Genomic DNA, 24843 nt, shown 5'->3' on the forward strand with positions numbered 1-24843 from the left:
CATAGCAGCATTGTCCACAATTGCTAAATCATTTACGGAGCCGAGATGCCCTTCAACAGATGACTGGATTAAGAAGTTGTGGTCCAGGGGTGCCTGGGTGGCACAGCGGTTAAGCGTCTGCCTTCAGCTCAGGGCGTTTTCCCAGANAGGGCATTTTCCCAGAGTTATGGGATCGAGCCCCACATCAGGCTCCTCTGCTATGAGCCTGCTTCTTCCTCTCCCACTACCCCTGCTTGTGTTCCCTCTCTCGCTGGCTGTCTCTATCTCTGTTAAATAAATAAATAAATAAAATCATAAAAAAAAAGTTGTGGTCCATATATACAATGGAATATTACTTATCAGAAGGAACGAATTCTCAACATTTGCTGCAATATGGACGGCACTGGAGGAGATAATGCTAAGTGTAATAAGTCAAGCAGAGAAAGACAATTATCATATGATTTCTCTCATGTATGGAACATAAGAACTTTGATGATCGGTAGGGGAAGAAAGGGATAAAGAAAGGGGAGGTAATCAGAACGGGGAATGAAAGATGAGAGACTATGGACTATGAGAAACAAACTGAGGGCCTCAGGGGAGGGGGGTGTGGGAATGGGATAGACTGGTGATGGGTAGTAAGGAGGGCACGTATTGCATGGTGCACTGGGTGTTACACGCAACTAATGAATCATCGAACTTTACATCGGAAACCGGGGATGTACTGTATGGTGACTAACATAATATAATAAAAAATCATTAAAAAAAAAAAAGGAACACAAAGGGAAATAGGCACTAACACTTTTGTCTTATAAGAATAATAGGAATAGAAAGAGAAGTGAAAAAAAGAAAAAAAACAAGGGAAAGATGAAGGGCATCCCAGTGACATTCTTCAATATGGAGGAGACCAAGACAATCCAGCTTACAAAGAAGAAAACTAAGTCATTAAAACAGAACAGATCCTAAAAACAACATTCCAGACAATATTTTCCTGAATACAAAGAGTACTTGAATGGAAATCAAAAGGACATACGGCGTATCTCGGAAAATCATTCTACAATAGCAAGAGGACGACATTTTAAAGAAAAATCCTTTGAGCATCTAGGCAAAAGGACCTTAAATCTCAGCAAGTCTCTTACAAGGAAACGACAGTTATGCTGGCATTGGATATTTCCATAGTGACCCTTGATGCCACTATTCAGCTCCACTTACTCCTAAGGTATTTAAGATTTTTAAGAAAAGATATTAGCCAAGGACTTTATATTCAGCTACATTGGGTCTTTGTTATAAAAACCACAGGTGGATGTGTGAACATGGAAGAGATCAGTTCCTGTGAGCTCTTCCTGAGGCTTCTATCAGAGAATGAACTGCAGACAACCAAACGATGTTTGACTAAGCTAAGGCCAAGTAATGAGAATCAGGTTGATAGAATAGTATGTCATTCTAAACCTGCAGTGACTGTCTCCCTGCCTCCATCCATCTGCACACATATATGTAAATACACACCTATGTGTGTATATAAATGCATACAATGAAAAGGGGTAAGTATATGAAAGTTACAATAAACTTGTCAAGTGCTTTGTAAATAAATTCCTGGTGTGACTTAAAAAAAAAAAGAAAAAAGCTTATCATAAAAACTCAGTGTCTGATTGTTGATGTTAGAAAACTGAAAGCGTATAAAACTCCTGAAACTCTGCTGTATTTCAGTTAATTGAGCTTCGAAAACTCATATCAACTTGTTTAAGTTACATAGATTCAAACGTCTGCCTTGGTTATGTTTTTCCTAAGGTAAGTGACCTCAAAAGTACTTTGTAGCTGGATAATCAGTAATGCATCCTTTGGACTTTATATGCTTTGGGGGTTAAAGATTTACACATTAATTTTTAAAGGCATATCCTATTTCATAGGTGTCACTGGTAAGAATGGCTTCCTTCTGAGTGTTATTGACTAGAATACTGCCTTTTGAAAATTTCTTGCCTTATTAATTTTGACAATAGCTGCTGTCTATTTGTATTTTAGCAATCTAGGTTGACTGAAATCGTTGCTTCAGATTTTGTGTTTTGCCCAAGAGGCACCATAGCAATTAATAATAAACCAGAAGCTGTAGACCACTGTTACTTGGAAGTATCAAGAAAATCACTGAGAAATTTTGTGCATGTAAAATTTAGAAAAATTTGAATGCTAAGCCTACTCAGGTTTTTGTTTTTTTTCTTCTTACTGTCACCAGGCCTACTGACTCAATGGTTGCTAATTAAGCATTTAAAAGATGGTAATTTATTCATATTCATCAGACCATGAGATTGTATTGTTGTATTTTTAGTCTGTCCTCATTAATAAATGTATTTTGTGAGACATTTTAGTTAGATACTTGGCTAAACTTTAAGGAAAGTGTAACCCAAAACCAATTTGAGATTTCATCAGTACATTTTTTTTCATTTCCATTGCTATTAAATGGGAAAAAAATTGTGTCAGTGATTTCTCATTGTTTTCCTTGAGGCTATTATCCGTTGATGGCCAGGCTGTACTCATTGATTTTTACTTGTGACAGTTGATTGAAGCAGATCAGTTTTCCCTCTTGAGATTTGCAGGAGATCATTTTGAAGTTCTCGACCTCATCATTATTTTTATTAATCTAATAGTTTTGTCTTTATGGAATGTAATAGAGGGATGTTTTATCCTTTTGCTGAATTTTGATGAAGGGTTCATTGTGTTTGCTCTGGAAGCTTCACATATTTGTACCAATTCCTAGCATTCTGAATATTTCATCATCTTGTCTTCGTTAGGTAGATCTGTCCACCGTGAAATCACTGCCGAGTACCATTTGATTGTTGGACATAAACTCGTCATGTTGTGGTTTGATTATAGACCTGCACGGCTGCTGCTCCCCCCCGCCCCCATGTAATATTTAGGTATGTTGAGCTGAATGGCCAGATGAATTTAAATCAAAGCTGAATACATAGCGGACTGCAAACTGAAGTGACCCGAGGTCATTTTTGGTTCTTTAAAGGTCGTTTTGATTATTCATCCTTGGCACTGGGTCTTTGCCTGCAGCCTATAATCTTCCCTCCTCAAGTGCTACAAGACTAATATACTGTTTTAGAGGTGTGATGCATGTTGCTTAAGATTAATTATGGAGTCCTGGGCAATTAGTTATAGGGAATCAGACTGTTCATTTTTTTAGTTATGACTAAATGAGAATTTATTTAGGGCACAAGATGTTTTTTGGCCCCGATCCAAAATTGTAGTCTGTAATATACTGCATCTTCTCAAGGGACTCAGAGTTACTGTGTTACAAACACATGTAGTATATAACTTATTTTTAGTATTTGTTATAGTTTATCTAGTTTTTCCCCCAATCAAAATCATAAATTATTTTAGTTTTGCAAGATTGTTAATAATGGCTGCATCCACGACATCAAGAATAAATACAATAGACCTCATCACTTACTTGTGGACATTTCTATGTTTTAAAATTATGGCTATTACTGTACAAAATTTTTTTATGCCTGGAAAGTTTTCGTCTTCCATTATATACTCCAGCTGTAATTCACTCATCTTTCCTCTGCAACAAACTACTTCAAAACGTAGTGGCTTGCACAAGGACAGTAACTCATTTTGCTCACAAATCTGTAATTCCAGCAAGGCCGTGTTAGCTGGGAAGATTGAGTGAGTTCGAAGAATAAATTTTCCAGATGGTTCATTTGTATGAGCAGCAAGTTGGTACTAGTCATTCAGTGGGCACCCAACTGGGGCTTTGGGCTGGGAGCCTCATTTGCTTTCCATGTGGGCCTCTGAAGGTTGCTTGGGCTTTCCCACAGCATAATGGCTGGGTTCCACAAGTGCTCTGAGAGGGGCGCCTGGGTGGCACAGTCTGTTGACTGTCCGACTCTTGGTTTTAGCTTGGGTTGTGATATTGAGGTCATGGGATCGAGCCCCACGTTGGGCTCCATGCTCCACATTGAGTCAGCTTGAGTTTCTCCTCTCTCCCTCTGCAGTAGCCCCCCCACCCCGACTCTCTCACTCTCTCTCTAAAATAAATAAATAAATCTTAAAAAAAAAAAAAAGTATTTCCTGAGGAGAGCAGGCAGAGGCCACATGGCCTTTTCTGTCCTGGCTCTGAAAGTCATGTAGTGCCCCTTATACCACCTCCACCCCCAAGCATGTCATTAGAGTTGACCATGAAAAAGGACAATGAAACAGGAAGTGGGGTAGATAACAGTCTTTGCTACAGTTATGATTTACTTAACAAATCCCCTGTTTTGGAATATTAGGATTGTTGCTTGTTTTTGTTTCTGTCAGGTAAACAACACTATCACAAATGTTATTGTACTTAAAGCTCATTTGTTCCTCAATTTGTTAGGAGAAATTTCTTGAGCTATAACAACTGTGTCAGAAGAAAATAACATTTTTAAGGCCTTTGAGAAATAACTCACTTTCCTCTCAGCTGAAGGAAAGGTTGAACACTTTTTTTCATATGGGCTATATTTAAGATTTATCCATTTATCCATGACCATGCCAGCACTGGCTGCCATCCATTTTCGTCTTTGCTGGTCTGCTTTGCAATGAAACGGAATCTTATTCTTCTGAAATTTGCATTTCTTTGCCTACTAGTGAGAGTAGATGATTTATTTCCTTGTTAGGCAGTTTAGAATTTTTTTTTTTTTATCAGTTGTTTGCTAGCTCATGTGGTTTTTAACTGGAGTGTTCATAAATTTTTTATTGGTAAAAGTGATTTATACATATTTCAAATACTTTCCCCAAGATTATGTATTTATTTTGACAGACGTGTAGTATCATAAGGCTGCCCCCCACCCCTTATTTAAATTTAAAATTTTAAAGACATGTTTGGAGTCTTTCTAGTGTAAGTAGAAAAGTAAGAATTGCAATAAATGAATAGTTTGTTTTTTATCTTTTTTATTTGCTGAAGTCTTAAATATACCTCTGATTGTTTTCCTCTTTCTATTGTTTTATTTATGTTTCCCAAACACATTTCAAAACTTTAGTTCTTGCAGCACTTTATGATATGTTTTAGTAATTGTGTGGAAAATACATTATTTAGTATTTTTAGGTATTTTAGTATTTTTAAGTTGGACAAAAAGCCTTCAGTCATTATACCAAGCCTGTGAAAATGTCAGTGTAATCATCTCCATTTTATTTTGAAGTTGAGTAAACGGAATCCTAGAGAGGTTGTTTTGTCAAGGAATGTGGCGTTTGTAGTCAGGTTTGCTTGGTTCCCAATTCCAAGTTCTTGCCCAGTCCATGTATTATGCTTCCACTCCAGTTGTTTAAGAGTTCTGTTATCACTCTGTCAAAAGCTGTGGTTTTCTTTGTTAAGTCATATGTTTCTCTCAAGTTTTTTCTTAAATGGTCTGTATTTTTGTTGTTCTTCATCAAAGGGATTCATCTTATCATAACCTAGTAGAGTGAAAACTATGGAGTTTTCTGTTTTATCTAGCCAGTTTGCTAGCACTTGAAATAGAAAGAGAAAGCACTAATTATATTTTTGGTGTAATGCTTTTGGACTTGAATGCGTAAATGCTAAATCTATGAGTACTTAAAAATTTAAATGTTTAAAATTTAAGATAAGATGCACTTTAATATGCTTAAAAATCTTTAGCAAGATTATATTCACCATTTGTAACTGTATTTTCTTTAATACACATTTTCTTTTTCTTGATTTCTTGTTTATATGGAAGTCTTATGTTGTATTCTTTGTCAGGGAGTTAAATCTATTTAAATATAGATTTCCTTATATGGAATCTCTGTCTCTATATAGATTACCATAAATTCTTTTTAGTTCCTTATAAGTTAGAATAAGCGATGTATTATCTTGTTCATAAAACTTTGGCTTTAAAGTAATACTAGACTGTTTAGAAAGTTTCTCCTTCTAAATTGACTGTCATTTGTGTTCATTATATTTGCTCTAAACTCAGAGTTAGGAATTTGGATGAAATGAAAAGATGGATAGCAGCAACTGTTGGGAAGGATGTGGAAATGCAACTTTCATATATTAGTGAAGAATAAATTAGTACAACCACTTTGGAAAATCATTTGACAGCCTCTATTAAAGCTAAAGAGATGCCTACTTCTTGACTTAGCAGTTCTGCTCTCAGGTATATATCCAAGAGAAGTGGATACATACGTTATTTGTTCACAAAAACACACATATGAGAATGTCCATAGCAGCTTTACTCATAATAGTCCCAAACTCCAAACAACACAAATATTCATTCTAGAGTAGAATGGATTCGTATATTTTTCTGTGTTCACGTAAGTAGAACAGCAGTAAAATATGAACTGCTTCTGCACAGAACATGGTTGACTTTCACGCTGTTAAATCGAAGCCAGGTAATGGGAAATTTTTTACTTTTTTAAAAATATATTTGCTGTCTCCCCCTTTTCTTGATTAATTTAGTGCTTTATTTTGTTATTTTTCAAAAAAACAGCATTTTGACTTATCATTTACCTTTTTTTTTCTATTTTCTGTTACTACCTTTTGCTTGCATCTTTATTTTATTCATTTTTATTGCTTCCCCCCCCCCAGTTTTTTGTGTTGGGAATTTAGTTCTCATATTTTTGTTCTTCCATTTTTATTTACAAATGTATTTACATGTTGTATTTTCTTCTGACTGATGTTCTAAATGTATCCCATAGGTTCTGATACATGGTTTTCTTACTGTATTTTTAAGTTTTTCAATTTTGGCTTGTATAGGGCTTTTTAAAAAAGTAGTGTTTTAAAAATTTCCAGGTATGAGGATCTTTTGGATAATTGGTGCTTTTATTAATTTCTAGTTTTATTGCATCATGCTAATAAAAATTATTTTTTCTTCTCAAACTATTCCAAAAAATAAAAGAGGAAGGAAACTTCCAAATCACTCTCTGAGTTTCAATATTACCCTTATAACAAAACCAGATAAAGACATTACAAAAAAAAGAGAACTATAGGCCAATATATCTGATGAACACAGATGTAGAATCTCAACAAAATATTAGCAAAGTGAATCTAGCAATACGTTAAAAAAATCATTCACTACAACCAAGTGGGATTTATTCCAGTGATGTAAGGATGGTTCATTATTCACAACTCAATCAGTAAGATACATCACATCAACAGGAAAAAGGATAAAACCATATGATCAACACAATAGACACAGAAAAAGCATTTGACAGACTACAACATTCATTCATGATTAAAAACCCTCAACAAAGTAGGTTTAGAGTTTTATGAAAAACTCACAGCTAACATCAATGCTGAGAAGCCAAGAGCTTTTCCTCTAAGAACAGGAACAAGACAAGGATGTCACTCTTAGCGCTTATATTCAACATAGTACTGGAAATCCTAGCAACAGCAATCAGACCAGAAAAAGAAATAAAAGGCATCCAGATTGGTAAGGAAGAAGTAAAACTTGCACTATTTGCAGATGATGTATTACTGTATATAAAAAACCCTAAAGATTCTACTAAGAAAGTACTAGAACTGATAAATGAAATTAGTAAGGTCACTGGATACAAAACCAATGCACAGAAATCCATTGCATTTCTATGCGCTAATAATGAAATAGCAGAGAAATTAAGAAAAATCCCATTTTCAGGTATACACAAAATAAAATACCTAGCAATAACTTAACTAAGGAGATAAAAGACTGGTACTCCAAACTATAAAACACAAAGAAATGGAAAGACATTCCATGCTTACGGATTAGAAGAATTAATATTTTTAAAAAGTGCCCATATACCCAAAGCAATTTATGGATTTCCTGCAATCATATCAAAATACCAACAACATTTTTCACAAAACTGGAACAAAAGTTTGTATGGAACCACAGAAGACCCCAAAAAGCCCAAAGCAGTCTTGAAAAAGAAGAACAAAGCTGGAGGTATCACAATCCAAGATTTCAAGATATAGTACAAAGCTGTAGTAATCAAAACAGTATGGTACTGACATAAAAATAGACACACAAATCAATGGAACAGAATAGGGAGTCCAGAAATAAACCTGTGCTTTTATGGTCAATCAATCTACGACAATGGAGGCAAGAATATACAAGGGGAAAAGACACAATGGTGCTGGGAAAACTGGAGCACTTTCTTACACCATACACAAAAATAAACTCAAAATGGATTAAGGACCTAACTGTGAGACTTGAAGCCATAAGATTCCTAAGGAAAAAACCATAGTAATTTCCGTGACATCAGCTGTAGAAACATTTTTTTAAGATATGTTTCCTCAGGCAAGAGAAACAAAGGCAAAATAAATTATTGGGATTACATCAAAATGAAAAGCTTTTTCACAGCAAAAGATACCATCAACAAAGCAAAAAGGTAACCTGCTAAAATGAGAGAAGATATTTGCAGATGATATAGTCAATAAGGGGTTAATATCTAAAATATATAAAGAACTTATGTAACTCAATGCCCCCCCCCCGCAAAAAAAACCAAACACCAACACAAATCTAAGTAAAAATGGGCAGAGAACCTAAAAAGACATTTTTCCAAAGAAGTCATACAGATGGCTAACAGACCCATGAAAAGATGGCTGAACATGACTCATCATTAGGGAAATGCAAATCAAAACCATAATGAGATATTGCCATATTCCTGTCAGAATGACTAGAATCAAAAAGACTAGAGATAATAAATGTTGGTAGGGATGTGAAGAGAAAGGAATCCTCATGCACTGTTGGTGGGAATGCAAACTGGATCAGCCACTGTGGAAAACAGTATAGAGGTTCCTCAAAAAATTAAAAATAGAATTACCATTTGATCTCATAATGGGCATTTACCCAAAGAAAAGAAAACATTAATTCAAAAAGATAGTGCATCTTTGTTTATTGCAGCATTATTTACTCTAGCCAAGATGTGGAAGCAGCCCAAGCATCCATTGATAGATGAATGGCTAAAGATGATGACACACACACACAGAGAAATATTACTCAGCCATAAAAAGAATGAGATCTTGCCATTTGCAGCAACATGGATGGACTTCAGAGGGTATAATGATAAGTGAAATAAGTCAAAGACAAAGACAATTACTATCTGATTTCACTCATGTGGTATTTAAGAAACAAAACAAACGAATGAAAAACCAAAACAAGAGACAAACAAAAAAGACTCTTAAACATAGAGAACAAACTGTTGGTTGTCAGAGGGGGAGGTGGGTGGGTGGGGGGAGAGATGAAATCTAAAAAAAAGTATTTTTTATTTTATAGATTACATTAAGATTTTCTTTATGACCTTTTATATGGTCAGTTGGGAAACAAACTGAGGGCTTCAGAGGGGAGGGGGGTGGGGGATTGGGATAGGCCGGTGATGGGTATTGGGGAGGGCTCATGTTGCATGGTGCACTGGGTGTTGTACGCAAGTAATGAGTCAGGGAACATTGCATCAAGGGCTGGGGATGTACTGTATGGTGACTAATATAACAAAATAAAAATTATAAAAAATATATATACTTTTATGTTTAATAAAGTTCACTTTTAACAGTTAAAAAAAGGAACATTTTATGTTGAAGAAAAAGGTACATTTTCTGTTATCTAAGTGTAAAGTTGGATATATAACATCTTATCTGTTTATATCATTTGGTCTTTTATATTCTCCCTTATTTTTGTTGTCTTGGCAGTCTTGGGCTGAGAGTGGTATGATAAAGTCTGTCGCTTCTTGCATCTTCTATAGTTTCCACTTTATAGAAGTGGTTACTATGCTATTTAAAGCATAGCATTCATTACTGTATTCATGACTGTTAAGTGTTTGTTTTGAATGGTGGCCTTCAGCATTAAAACATGTTCCTCATCTTGTTTACTTCTTTTTGGCCTAAATTCTGCCTTGTATGAGGGGAAAAGTCATTATGTAATTCTTTGTATATTAGGAACAGAAACACAGTTCCTGCTTTCTATTCCTGTTTGCCGCCCCCCTCACTTTTTATCACTTCTAACATTTATATACAGTGCAATTTACTTTTGGAATACAGTTCTGTGAGGATTAACACATGTGCAGACCCTGTCACTACCACCACAAGAAGGATAGAGAACAGTTGCAGCATCCCAAAGAATGGCATTGTGCTGCTTGGTATTTAGGCAGACCACCTCCCACCCCATTCTCTGGCAATTACTGATGTCTTCTCTCCCCCAAAGTTTTACCTTTTCTAAAATGTTATGTAAATGGAACTATGTTGTATGTAATCTTTGAGACTTTTTTTTTACTTAATGCAGTTGAGATTCATCCATGTTGTTGTATCAATAGTTCATTTCTTTTTATTGCTGAGTACTATTCCATCATGTAGATACACCACAGTTTATATACCCATGTACCCATTCAAAGGGTCGTTTCCATTTCTTGACTGCTAATGAAAAATGTTGCTGTCAACTTTTGTGTGTTGGTTTTTCTGTGAACATACATTTTTATTTCACTGGAATAGATACTTAGAAGTGCAATGGCTGCATCTAGTATATGGTAGGTGTGTGTTTAATAATTCTTTTATGAAACTGCCAAGCTGTTTTCTAGAGTACCATTTTGCAGTCCTACCAGCAATGCATATAGAATTCTAGTTGTTCCACATACTAGTCATTTTTTAGTTGGTCATTCTAATAATTGCATAGTGTCTCATTGTGATCTCAATTTACATTATTTTAATGATTGTGATAATGAGCATCCTCTTGTGTTTATGTGAATATCCACATATGTTCTTTGGTGAAATGTCTGTTTAAATATTTTGCCCATTAAAGATGTTTTTTCTTAGTATTGAGTTTTGAGAGTTCTTTGTATATTCTGGATACAAATATTTTATGCTAGTATCGGGCTTGTCTTGTTTTCCACAGAAGATAATTTTAATAGTCATGAAGTTCAGTTCATCATTTATTTCTTTTATGGATTGTGCTTTTGGTATTATATCTAAAAACTTCCTAACCTAAGGTCATGAAGATTTTCTGTTCTGTTTTCTTGTAAGAACTTTATAGTTCTACCTTTTTTATTCAGTTGTATGATTCATTTTTGTATGATTGCAATTTTTGTATATGATGCACAGTATGGAATGAAGTAATTTTTTTTTTTGCATGTGGATATCCATAATAAGCACTACTTATTGAAAAGACTGTCCTTTATCATAAGTTTCCTTTGCAACTTGGTCCTAAACTAATTGACTCCATTTCTGAACTCTGTTTCCTTGGTCTCTGTATCTGTCATTTTGTCAGTACCACATTGTTTTGATTACTGTAGGGTTGGTTTTTTTTTTTTTTATGTTTTAAAATAATTGAGTGATTCTCTCATCTTCCCACCCTAAATTGTTTTGTTTATGGGTTCCTTTGCCTTTCCATATAATTTTTACGATTAGCTTGTTTATATCTACAAAAAAATCCTGCTGGTATTTTTTTTTTTGCATTAAATCTGTAAGTCATTTTGGGGGAAAATGTCATATTAACTATCTTGAGTTTTTTAATGGATAAAAATGAAATGTCTCCATTTACTTATGTCTTTAACAGTTTTTCTTTCATAATTGTTGTATAGTTTTCAGCTTACTGAGTCTCCACAAATTTTGTTAGGTTTATATCTGTATTTCTGTTGTTATTGTTAGAGTTATTGAAAAATGATACTTTAAAAATTTGTTTTCTAATCATTCATTACTGGTGTATAGAAATACACCAGATCTTGCTAAACTCATTTATAAGGTGTAGAAGCCTTTCTGTAGATTCCTTGGTATTTTCTACATAGATAATCATAACCTCTGAGAATATTGCTTCCATAACAGTGTGAATGACTTTTATTTATTTTTCTTTCCTTATCACGCTGGCAATGACTTTCAGTAAAATATTGAATTATGAGTGATGGGATTGGGCATGCTTGTTTAATTCCCAGTCTCAGTGGGGAAGCATCAAGTTTCCCCTCTAAGTATGATGTTAGCTGCAGTTTTTCTCTAATACTTTTTTACAGATTGAGGAAGTTCCTTTCTACTCCTTGTTTGGTGGGTTTTTATCATGAATGGATGTTGAATTTTGTGAAATGTTTTTACATTATCTATTGATATGATCATGTGATTTTGCTTATTTAATCTGAATTACATTGATTGATACTCAAATATTGAACCAGTCTTGGATTTCTGAGATAAACTCTACTTGATTGTGATCTTTTTATTTATACTTTTTATGTATTATTGGATTCAACTTGCGTGTATTTGTTGAGGATTTTTGCATCTCTATTCCTAAGGTATGTTTTTCTTGTATCATTAACTGTCTTGGATCTTTTTCATGCCTATAAATGCTTGTGTAAGTGTGTGTGTGTGTGTCTGTGTAAATGTATATACATCTGATATATTTATCTCCTGTGGCCTCTTCTAGACATTTTCATTCTTTTTTATTTTTTAAATCTTAAATTTGTCTGGAGTTTACTTTCAGGTATGACACTACCACAAGCGTGCACTCAGTCTATTAATTTTGGTTAGCTCAACATTCAGCAGACTTTTATTACATTACTTTCTGTTTTTAGATTGCATTTCAATGCCTCAGGTGTTCTGTGCAATTTTTTCTCCTTAAAGAGATCTCTCCTGGAGACTTCTGACCAACTCCAATATGGTTAAGCTGCCCTCTGTGCCTCATTATAGCTATCACCTGGAATCATCTTGGGATTCCCCTTTTCTCTTTCCTGTGTTCAGTATTCTCTATTTTCTTGGTTTATTTCCCCAGGGTGAGTGTTGGGGGTTATATAGAGGAATGGTGGTGTGATAAGTGATTTTGGAAAGATAATAAAAAGCCAGATCATGAAGATCTGTATGCCGTGATAAGGGTTCATCTCAAGGGTTGCAGCAACTATTGAGAATATTTTATAGGTGAATAACATAATTATATTTGCTGTTGGAGAAGATCACTGTGGCTATGACTTGTGAAATAGATGGAAGAAAGCAAAGTTATAGTAATTCAGGAGAAATATAATGGTGCATTGAAATATAAGGAAATGTTAATGGGGGTATCACTCTCACAGTAATTGGGGATCATTTGGACATGGGAGGAAGGAGGAGTCAAGGAAGATGCTCATGTTTTTAAGTTTGGTCTCGATGATCCTCAGAGGGGAGGTATCATGTTTAGGGTAGATTCTGAGTTTAGTGTTGGATGTGCAGTTCAAAGGATTGCAATATACCCTTTACCCACGTTTAGTAAATGTTAACATTTTACCATGTTTGATTTATAGTTTCTTCTACCGTGTGTGTATGCATGTATGTGGCCAATATGAGAAGAGGTTGCAGACCTGGTGCTCCTTTACTTTGTTTTGTTTTGTTTTTTGGTGCTCGTTTACCTTTAATTACTTCATTGAATATTCCCTAAAAGCAAGCCATGGATTTAAAAAGAAGTTAGCTTTTATTTAACATTATTAACTCATCTACAGACCTATTCAGATTTTGCAGTTGTCCTGTAATGTTCTTTTATGTGAAACGAAGTTGCCAGATCTTGAATTGCAGTCAGTTATCATGACTTTCTAGTCTTCTGTAATCAGAACAGTTTTTCAGTCTAAGGCTAGTGATCTTTGAGTGGTTTTGGAATTATGTGTTTGTATGTGTAACGGGTGGTGTTAGTGTGGGAAACAGATTTGTAATTATGGTCCTTGGGCCCAGGGTACAAATTAGAATGGGAATTGACTGTGGAGAAATGGGCTTTCTGCTGTCTACGTGCTGGAAAGGTGGAAACAGATCTATTACTCAAAGATCCCTTAGTGCTGACTTGTTTTTTAACCCCAGGTGCTGAATTAGCTTGGTTATTTCATTCAGAACCTAGGTGAGACTCATGCATAGGTATAGATACATAGGTATATCTCCATCCTTAAATAAAAACATATGCCTGACTATGTAAATTCTTCCTGCTTGGTAACATAGCACCCAGTGTAAAAGGACTGTGGCATGGCCAAAAAATCTAACTCCTTACATTTGCCTTGGACATACCAGTGTCACTGTTACATGTTTGCTTCGCTTCAGGACCGTTGGGAACTTCCACTCTTGCTCTGTGTAGCCACCTTACTAACAATACAATCCTATATTCCTGCATGCTTACGTTCGTTACCTCTGTGTGTGTATGTGTGTCTGTATTTCCTTTTTGCATATCAATAGGCACCTGAAACCATGTACATCTGTTAGAAGGGAAAATAATGTTAATATTAGTATGTCTCTTTGTTGTATTATGCCTTTAGTTACAGAATGTTATAAGAATATAGGTTTTTCTTTTGGGTATTCTTATTATCTGTAGCACCTTAGCTGTGTAGACTAGAGATGTGTTTTCTATAGACACAGGTTTGTGCAGATGTTCACGTGTACATGCAGTTGTGACTTCCACTTTTTCTAGTTATTTATTGCCACACTTCCTGTTGGGTGGTTGAATGGTTAAGAGGCAGGCTTTGTTGTCCCACTGGCCTTCATTTCAATCCAACTTTTTGAATTTGTTAACTTTTCAAGATTCATTTTCTTCTTTAAAATAAGGATAACACTGGCGCGCCTGTGTGGCTCAGTCGGTTAAGCGTCTGCCTTCTGCTCAGGTCATGATCCTGGCATCCTGGGATTAAGCCCTGCAATGAGCCCCGAATCAGGCTCCCAGCTCAGCCTGCTTGTCCCTCTTCCTCTGCCCGCCCCCCACTCATGCGTGCACACTCTCTCTCTCAAATAGATGAATAAACTCTTCAAAAAAATAGGGATAATAGTGTCAACTTGTTGCGACTAGTTTTCAGGTCTAAATGAGATAGTACATATTAAAATTTTAACATAGAGCCTGGCACAAATTAAGAATGCAAAAACAGTAGCTGATATTTTATTTTTTGCTATCTGTTTAGTTATTGTACACTACTGACCATGATAGTTGACTGCTCTATTCATTTCATGTTTTCTCAAAAAATATTTTAATATCTTCCACAGGATTTTGTCTCTACAATTATCCGTTTACTTGACAGCCCCTCGACTTCCATTAGAGCAAAAGCTTTCCTCGTTCTTTTATATATTTTGATTCATAACCACGATATGCTGCTGCTTAGCTGCCAAGCAAGGTATGATTTTTTCTGATATGGTTTCATCAATAACATCAATTTAGAACCTGTTTTATTATAGTATTTCTTGGCTTCTGTGTACCTGATACTGAAATATTTTTTCTAGACTTTTCTAAGGGTTTAATTTTTCACATACAGCCTTAGCTGGGAAATACAGAGGACCGAGAGAAGACCTCTGGAGCTGAAGCTGGGTGGTGGGAAAGAGCCAGAGTTCCTAGATGTGAGGGCAGTCCAGGGCAGGGTTTTAAAGCTGGCTCTGGTTTGCATCTTCAGGAGGAATTCTTGACTGGTGGTTTGGTCATAGTTTTCACTTTTGTAAGATTCCAGAATGACAGCTGGAAGCACAGTGGAACCCGTCTAGGGAAGTGTAGAGGAAGAGGCAGAGCAGGGACAAGTTTCTGGACTGGTCCTTGGCTGGGCAGATCTCACTCTCTCTGGGTTCCACCAACTTCCTCTAAAAGGAGAAGCTGTCCTGACACACCTCAGGTTCCCGTCATGCTCTGATGCTTCCTGATTAGCATCTGGACTGTCTGTTCCGTGCGAAATTACAACCCAGAGGAACCTTGAATATATGGTTGCATGTATTTCTTGATCTAGCTTTTTACTCATTATAGAATACTGAGGAGACCCTCGAATTGATGAGATTGAGCTAGATTAGAAATTGGAAAACTTCTTGAAAATACAGAGTAAATATTTTAGGATTTATGGGTTAAAAGGCAAAATTGTGGCTATTTGTATTTATGTAACGAGAAAAAACAAATTTCCACAAATTTTTTATTGATGAATGTACTTCTATAACAAGAGAGAAAACGAATATCCACAGATTTTTAAATTGATATAGTAAAAGTATACTAATAAATGAGTACAATTTTTTTTTTTTGTAATGCAGGTCTACAAATGAGAAGAACAGAATTCTTTTTCTGAGGGAGAGATAACATTTTGCTTAATTAGGGATCAAAGTTAGTGTCTTCCTCATCAAATCAGTTGTAAATGTCTATTTTAGTTTTGATTGGTAGCTTAATTTTGTGTATTTTGTCTTTGAAAATGTCTTTTCTTATAGACAGGTAATGTCACATACCAGTATTAGTTCATGAGTATGTGATTTTAATTGAGCATATTAATCACTTGGAAGGCATTTGTAGGATTCTATTAGATTTTTCCTTGATATTTGCCTTTTAGCATGCCCTTATGTTGTGGGTTAATCAGAACTAAATGAAGGATATGTAGAAACTCTTACAGAGCCTCCTTTCTTTCCATGCCTCAGGGTTTGTCGTCCAGCTTTGTTTTATGTCCAGTGTCTTGAAAACTGGTGTTTCACATATTTTGTCTATTTTGTAGTTGTGTTTTTTAAACTTTTTATTTAAATTCAATTAGTGAACATATACCGTATTATTAGTTTCTGGGGTAGAATTTAGTGTTTTATCAGTTGCATGTAACACTCAGTGCTCTTTACATCATGTGTCCTTAATGCCCGTCACCTGGTAACCCCATCCCCCAACCCACCTCCCCTCCAGCAACCCTCAGTTTGTTCCCTAGAGTTAAGAGTCTCTTATGGTTTGTCTCCCTCTCTGTTTTTATCTTATTTTTCCTTCTCTTCCCTTATGTTCTGTGCTTTGTTTCTTAAATTCCACATGAGTGAGATCAGGTGGTATTTGTCTTTCTCTGATTTCACTTAGCATAATACTCTCTAGTTCCATCCACGTTGTTGCAAATGGCAAGATTTCATTCTTTTTGATGGCTAATATTCCATTGTATATATATTTACCACATTTTCTTTATCCATTCATTTGTCAGTGGACCTCTCGACTCTTTCCATATTTTGGCTGTTGTGGACATTGGTGCTATAAACATTGGGGTGCATGTGCCCCTTTGAATCCCTATGTTTGTATCCTTTGGATAAATACCTAGCAGTGCAGTTGCTGGGTCACAGGGTAGCTCGTTTTTAACTTTTTGAGGAGCCTCCATACTGCTTTCCACAGTGGCTGTCACAGCTTGCATTCCCACCAACAGTGTAAGAGAGTTCCCCTCTCACCATGCCCTTGCCAACATCTGTCATTTCTTGAGTTGTTTTTTTAGCCATTCTGACAGGTGTGAGATGGTATCTCATTATGGTTTTGATATGTATTTCCCTGATGTTGAACGTTTTTTCATGTCTTTTGGCCATTTGCATGTCTTCTTTGGAGAAATGTCTGTTCACGTCTTCTGCCCATTTCTTGACTGGATTTTTGTTTTTGGCTGTTGAGTGTGATAAGTCCTTTATAGATTTTGGATACTAGCCCTTTATCTAATAAGACATTTACAGATATCTTCTCCCATTCCGTAGGTGTCTTTTAGTTTTGTCAACTGTTTCCTTTGCTGTGCAAAAGCTTTTTATCCTGATGAAGTCCCAGTAGTTCATTTTTGCCTTTGTTTCCCTTGCCTTGGGAGATGCGTCTAGTGAGAAGTTGCTGTGGCCGAGGTCACAGAGGTTGCTGCCTATGTCCTCCTCTAGGATTTTGATGGATTCCTGTCTCACATTTAGGTCTTTCATTCATTTTGAGTCTATTTCTGCGTATGGTGTAAGAAAGTGGTCCAGTTTCATTCTTCTGCATGTGGCTGCATGTGTCAAACACCACTTGTTGAAGAGACTATCTTTTTTCCATTGGATATTCTTTCCTGCTTTGTCAAAAATTAGTTGACCATATTGTTGAGAGTCCATTTCTGGGTTCTCTATGCTGTTCCATTGATCTGTGTGTCTGTTTTTGTGCCAGGACCATACTGTCCTGATGACTGCATATTTTATAGTTGTTTCAAATGGGAGCATGCATCCTGTCCCTTAGTCCATTAGAACCAGAAGCAGAAGTTCTAGTCTATTTGTAAAGGCCTCTCACCACTCGCTTTGCTGCCTCTACTCTGTGTGTCTACCATCATTTTCACCAGGGCAAATAATATAGTTTCTCAACAGATGTTCTAACATCATTTCTTGGACTCATAGTCTGGTCTCCATGTAGCAACTAGAGAATCTCTTACACAGCGTGAGTTGGCTTTTGTTTCTTCCTTGCTCAGACTCTTCTAATAATATTCTGTCATGCTGAAATGATAGCCTTGGCCTCCCCTGCCCCACTGCACCTAGTCCCTGCCCACCTCTCAGCCTGTGTCTTCTATGACTCTTCTTGGCTCTTGCTCCATTCCAGCCACATAGTTTTTCTTACTGCTTTTCGAACACAGTAAACCTACTAGACTCACCTCATGGCCTTTCCCAGGTGCTGTTCCTTGTGCCCATAATGCTCTTTCCCCAGAAGTTTCCATTGCTGGCTTCCTCAGGTCATTCAGGTTTCTGGTCAGTGTAAGGGTCTCGTCTTCTGAGAGCCACTCTGATCATGTCTTAAATACCCCTCTCAACCCCAACTGCAGAAACCCTTTAACTGGAAGGAACTGAAACATTCAGACCATCAGAGCCAGGGCATGATCTATTTGGTCCCCCTCAGGAAATTGCTGTGATTTCTGTGTGTCTGAATGAAACTTTAGAAACTTTAGCAGTGGCGGAAAATGGTGGCCTGAATGCATGCATACCCTGGCCCCAACTTCCACCCTGCCGACTCTCTGGAGCACCACAGTGAGCAGGATGCGTGTAGAGAAGGAGCCTGGAAGATGAGGCTTAGCGTTGCTGGAGAGGTAAGGACAGGCTCCATTCTACTTGTGCTGTGTGGCAGAGTTGACTTGCTATCTCCTAAACCTTGGTAAATAGCAATTCTTGGGGCATCTGCAGGGTCCAAAATGCAGATGCTTTCTATGTGTGGTTGTTGGGGCCAGCATGCCTGTTCCTAGGACATCGGGAGCGGGACTGAATGGGGGCCAATCTGTCCCCGGTCAGTGGGAGGCTTCAGGCAAATGACCTCATTTCCTTGCACTTGAAGAGAACAGCTCCCTCTCACCACCTGCTTCTTTGACACAACCTGTCCTGGTCAGGTGCTGAGTAGATGAAGTCATGAGTAAGCGGATTTGTCAATTTGTCATAGTCCATTGACAGAGACTTGGTTCTTGGAGGAGGAGGAGGAAGAACAGGCAGCTCTTACTGGGCCAGAATGAATGCAACGGACAGAATTTTAACAAGTAATGAAAACTCGGCGGAGAGGCAGTTTTTTGAAATTCAGCAGAGGAACTCAAAGAGCTTGGCTTCTGCTGAGGAGGGTGTTAGGGCTGTGAAAGGCATTATGAAAGAATACACTGAACCACACCGAGCTGATGACAGAGACCTGAGCAGTTTGTGTGGAAACAATAGGAAAGACGGAGTGAAGTTCCAGGAGACCTCATACTCCCTGAATGTCAGGGAGAAGAAAGGAACTGACGGAGGATTTCTAACTGAAGAAATGTTAGCAGTTGTCTTCTGCTCGAACGTGCTATCTTCCGATACTGTACAGAGCTGCAAGTCAAGGAATGAGAAAGTCATCAAAAGCTGGTGAGCATTGCCACCTCATCTTTGGGTTTTGGAAGCTGGAAAGCTGACAGATGATGCTTGCTCATTCAGCAGAATGAAGATTGCCAAGATGCCTTTTTGTCCAAGGGGAAAGCTATGAGGAGACCTGATGACTGCGTGACAGAACTCTGGAAAGGTTAGGAATTAGGGGTGCCTGCTACGTTTGATGGTGGTGGTGAGGGGGGAGGGGAGGTTCAAGACAGGATTGATGGGGAATCTGTAGGGAGAGTTGATCCCCACTCCCCTTCCTCCAACACAAACATCCAGGAGACTCTGCCTCTTTTGCTGTAGCAGGAGACTTGAAATGCATTCTGGATGGTGTGAATTGGAAATGCTGCCAATTTGGGTATTTTCACATGTAGATAAGAGGGAGATGAGGTAGTTGCCTTGTGAGAAATCTGAAGACTGTATGCAAGTCTACTTTGAAGGGTGAGGCCTTCCACCCCCTATTCTACTGCGCTTGCAAACTGTTGACAGCCTGGCTGACATACTGTTGGCCAGAATTTGGAGATTCATCCAGGAAGCTGACCAAATCCTGATAAAAGCCCCACAGGGGCTGCCATTTGGATGTCCCCTTCTGCAGCTAGTGACCCGAATATTCTTGGAATGGAGCCCGTCAGCCTTAGGCCCTGCTCCTGCACATATGCCTCCCAACAACACTTCAGTGCATTATTTAAAAATATAAATGGATCTTAAGAATGACCAGATATTTAAGGGAAGCCTCTAACATGGGATGTGGAAGCCCAAACTCGCCAACAGATAAAAGGGCTGTGGCAGAAACAGAGATGAAAGTTATGAACAGACACTTCACGGAGAAAGGAATGAGGAGTACCTTTAAACGTATGAGTAAATTCCTTGTTGTAAGAGGAATGCACTTTGCTCTTCCTCCTTCTAAGGGAAACCAGCAGAGATAATGTTTCTCACTCAGTGCCCTGGCAGGGTCTGAAAATGTATTCTCTTAGTGGGGCTGTGGGGAAACCAGCCTTCTCCTTTGGATATATTTTAATTAACTTTTAGATGTAAGTCACATTTGTCTTTTGCTTAGGTTTCTTTTTTTTTAAATTTAAATTCAATTAGCCAACATATAGTACATCATTAGTTTTTGATATAGTGTTCAGTGATTCATTAGTTGTGTGTAACACCCAGTGCTCATCACATCACGTGCCCTCTTTAATGCCCATCACCCAGTTATCCCATCCCCCCACCTACCTCCCCTTCTGCACCCCTCAGTTTGTTTCCCAGTGTCAAGAGTCTGTAATGGTTTTCTTTGTCTTTTAGAATTTAGAAGCTTAATTGTAATTTATCTGTGGTGTCAGTTTCTTTCTTTCTTTCTTCTTTTTTTAAAGAATATATTTATTTATTTGACAGAGAGACAGCCAGTGAGAGAGGGAACACAAGCAGGGGGAGTGGGAGAGGAAGAAGCAGGCTCCCAGAGGAGGAGCCTGATGTGGGGCTCGATCCCAGAATGCCGGGATCACACCCTGAGCCAAAGGCAGATGCTTAACGACTGCGCCACCCAGGCGCCCTTGTGGTGTCAGTTTCTTTGAGTTTCTTTTATTCTGAGTTTGTTCAGCTCCATAAATCCATAGATTTATTTTTTCTGCTAAATGTGGGTATTTTCCAGGCATTGTTTCTTCAAATACTTGTTCAGTTCCACTCTTTCTTTCCTTTCTTGGGACTCTGAGGATGCAAATACAGGCATACCTTAAAGATATTGCAGGTTCAGTTCCAGACTACCACAATAAGGCGAGTATTACGATAAAGTGAGTCAAATGAATTTTTTGATTTCCCAGTGCATGTAAAAGACCACACTGTGGTCTGTTAAGTGTGAAGTGGCATTATGTCTAAAAAAAACAATGTACATACCTTAATTAAAAAAATACCTTATTCCGGGGATGTACTGTATGGTGACTAACATAATATAATAAAAAATCATTAAAAAAAAAAACCTTATTGCAAAAAAAAAATGCTAACCCTCATTTGAGCTTTCAGTGAGCTGTAATTTTTTTCCTCATGGAGGGGGATTCTTACCTCAGTGTTGATGGCTAGTGACTGATCAGGGTGGTATTTGCTGAAGGGTGCGGTAGCTATAGCAATTTCCCAAAATAATCCAACAATGAAATTTGCCTCACTGATTGACTTGTCCTTTCATGAATGATTTTTCTGTAGCATGTGATGTTGTTTGATAGCATTTTACCCAAGTAGAACTTCTTTCAAAATTAGAATCAGTTTTCTCAAACCCTGCTGTAACTTTATCAACTAAGTTCATGTAATATTCTAAATGCTTTGCTGTCATTTCAACAATCTTCACAGCATTTTTACCAGAAGTAGATTCCTTCTCAAGAAATTGCTTTGTTTGCTCATCCATAAGAATCAACTCCTCATTCATGAAAGTTTTATCATGAGATTGCAGCCATTTGAATATAATAAATAATGAAAAAAGTTTGAAATATTGTGAGAATTACCAAAATGTGACAGAGACCTAAGTGAGCAAATGCTGTTGGAAAAAGGGCACCAATAGACTTGATCCATGCAGAGTTGCCACAGACCTTCAGTCTGTAAAAAAAATGCAATATCTGCAATGCTCAGTAAAATGAGGTGTCCCTGTATAAAGTATTTTGTGGTTATTCTATAGCTCATGAGACTCTGCTTTTTTTTTTTTTTTTTCTGTAGAGAGAGATCGGGGGAGGAGAAGGGGGTGAGGGAAAGAGAGAATCTTAAGCAGTCTCCACATCCAGTGTGGGGCTTGATCTCACAGCCCTGAGGTCATGACCTGAGCTGAAATCAAAAGTTCTATGCTTAACTGACTGAGCCACCCAGGAGTCCTGCTGCTTTTCTTTTTTTTTTAAAGTCTTTTTTAAAATCATTTTTTCAGATTTTGCAAATATAATTAATCTGTTCGTAATTCACTGATTATGTTCTCTCCCACCTGCATTCTATTATTGAGCCCATCCACTGAGTTTTCTGTATTGGTTATTGTATTTTTCAGCTCTATATTTTACATTTTTTAAAACCTTTATTTTCCCCGAAATTTTCAGTTCTTTCATTGTATTTGAAATATTTTTATTATGGCGGCTGTAAAATTCTTATGAGGTCATTCTAGCATCTGATTCATATTGGTGTTAGAATCTGGTGACTGTCTTTTTGATTCCAGTTGTGATATTCCTGGTTCTTGATACCATTAATGATTTTTGATTGTGTCTTGGACATTTTGCCTCTTATCTTAGGAGACTGTGTGTCTTCACCTTAACTCTGTGTCATAAAGTCTTGTTAAGAAATGGAGGTGCAGCTCATCACTGCACCCCACTGACACTAACCTCATGGGGGAATCAGGTTGCTGCTTGCATCTGTTGGTTGGGGAATGGGAGAACAGTTTCCTGCTCAGGTATGCTGACAGGGTCCTCTCTGGAAAGCTGGAGAGTGCCTTGCTTTGTTTGGGCAGGGAGTGGAGGATCAGTTGTCTGCTCCTCTCCCGGATGCTATCCCCGGGGTGAGGCGGTCGTGGTACGATCAGATCATTGCTGCCTGCTCCCATCAGGCAGAGGATGGAAGATTAGCTCTCTGTGGGCCTAGTTCACACCTCCCAGTTGGGGAATCAGAGTGGGCCACCTGCTGCTGGGGGTGGCCCACTACCTGGCTCCACTGAACTGTAGAGAAGGGAGAGGGCTGTATGCGGTTTTCTGTTGATGTTTTGCCATAGCAGGGCAGGTATTCTCACATAAATTTCCCCTTAGGCTCTCTTTTTACCGGTGCTTTGGCTAAGGGAAGCAGGCCTTTTCTTTTTGGGGGTAGTCGTGGGCTGGCAGCTTCCGCAGCATCCTTTTCTGAATACATGAACGGCAATAAGGAAACTGAGGAGATTCACGGCTGTGTTGTTCCTCAAGTCCTCTATTCTCCAGGCAGCTCGCCTCCTTTTTTCCATATTTTAGAGTCATCTTATGCTTGTTCTTTATGTTATGTCCAGGCATTTTTAGTTATAGGAGGGAAGATGTGGGAGGAATGGAGCATAACTCCCTCTTAGCATAATTGGAAATCCAAAGTCACTTTTAAGTGCTGCTCATGGAAATACAAATCGGTGCAACTTTTTGGAAAGTAATTTAAAAACATCTATGACTGTTAACAATACACATCACTTGGTTCTAACAGACCTGCATTTGGTGTTAGAAATAGAAGCATGAATTATTCAGGATGTATGCCTGCGGGTGTCCAATATAGTAGCATTGTTTCTAGTGGTTAATATCTGGAAATACAGTTACTATCCATTGATATTGAAATGATGGTAAAGCTATAATATAAGTAAGTGACTCATTTCATTAACTTGGAGGTATGTTTATTATATATACATAAGTGGCAAAATGAAAGGGCAGAGCCACATATAATGAAGTTGTTTTTATAAAACAAAAATGGCAAAAACTCTTCTATTTGTATAAAAATTTATTTTAAAAAAAGCTAGTGAAGCATAGTACCAACTTGGTATTATCAGAGGAGGGTGGGTTAGGAAGATTGTTTTGTTTGTTATTTTTATTCATTTTTATTTTAGCCTTATTATAATAAGAATGTTTCACTCCTGTAATTAAAATCTAATGAAGAAAAATGTTAGCAATAGACACTAGGTGATTTTGAAAGATTAAGGGAATCCTTAAGGCAGTCAAAGCTCAAATTTGTTTTGACTTTATAGATGAAATTTATGAATATGTGACTCTCAGCAACACAGAGGTAGCCAGTCCAGAGTATGGAAAATGGTTGGTGCTTGTTGCTTTGCGCTTTGCAGCCCAGGTATTATATTAGGGTGTCTATAAAATGCGAGGTTGAGTATAAAAGAATGCAAAAGGAAGGCAGACTTCAGGTTAGAGAGAGATTAAAATTCTCTGTGACGCGTTTATATGCAAAATTGTTTCTCCTTCCTTACCTGTCCCCTGGAATTCCACTAGCAGCTGGAATTCTGAACTACCCACGATGCTGTCCATCTGCCTGAGAACTTGAAACCTCACATCAAGAGTGCAGGATAACCTTTGCTACATTATGTAGATATTTTTTCCTGATTACTGTCATCACCATTGGCCTTTTATGGATTAAATATCAGCACATTTTCTATGATGTCAGCTTTCAAATCTATCTTGCATGACAGGCAGTGAAATTGAGCTGTCAGGATCAGATAAAAATTATATGATGGCCCAAAAATGTCCACCTATTTTCCCCTGTGGTTTCATACTCATATTGAATATGACAGGTGATAAAATAGGGTCTTAGTTGTCTCTAGAAATGATAACCCTTTCAGAGGATGAATAGTCTCGTAAGCTCATTGTATAGATTTGCTCTGTGAGCCTGAAATTTCAGTGACTCCTGATGGATCACGTTTTCTTCAAGGTTTTCCCCCCCCTCCCCATAGCATTACTATTAATATG

General features: G+C 37.5%; 1 protein-coding gene across 8 annotated transcripts in view; it reads left to right on the forward strand.

Moving 5' to 3' along the window:
- The window catches only part of ULK4 (unc-51 like kinase 4), a 589354-nt gene that overhangs the window by 151802 nt on the left and 412709 nt on the right, over positions 1-24843 (forward strand). For all 8 annotated transcript variants that reach the window (XM_002923807.4, XM_034662175.1, XM_034662178.1 and 5 more), the window contains one exon: positions 14855-14982. In XM_002923807.4, the coding sequence (XP_002923853.2) occupies positions 14855-14982 (128 nt within the window). The remainder of the gene's footprint in view (positions 1-14854; positions 14983-24843) is intronic.

The sequence above is a fragment of the Ailuropoda melanoleuca genome, chromosome 6 (assembly GCF_002007445.2).
Source record: "Ailuropoda melanoleuca isolate Jingjing chromosome 6, ASM200744v2, whole genome shotgun sequence".
Lineage (NCBI taxonomy): Eukaryota > Metazoa > Chordata > Mammalia > Carnivora > Ursidae > Ailuropoda > Ailuropoda melanoleuca.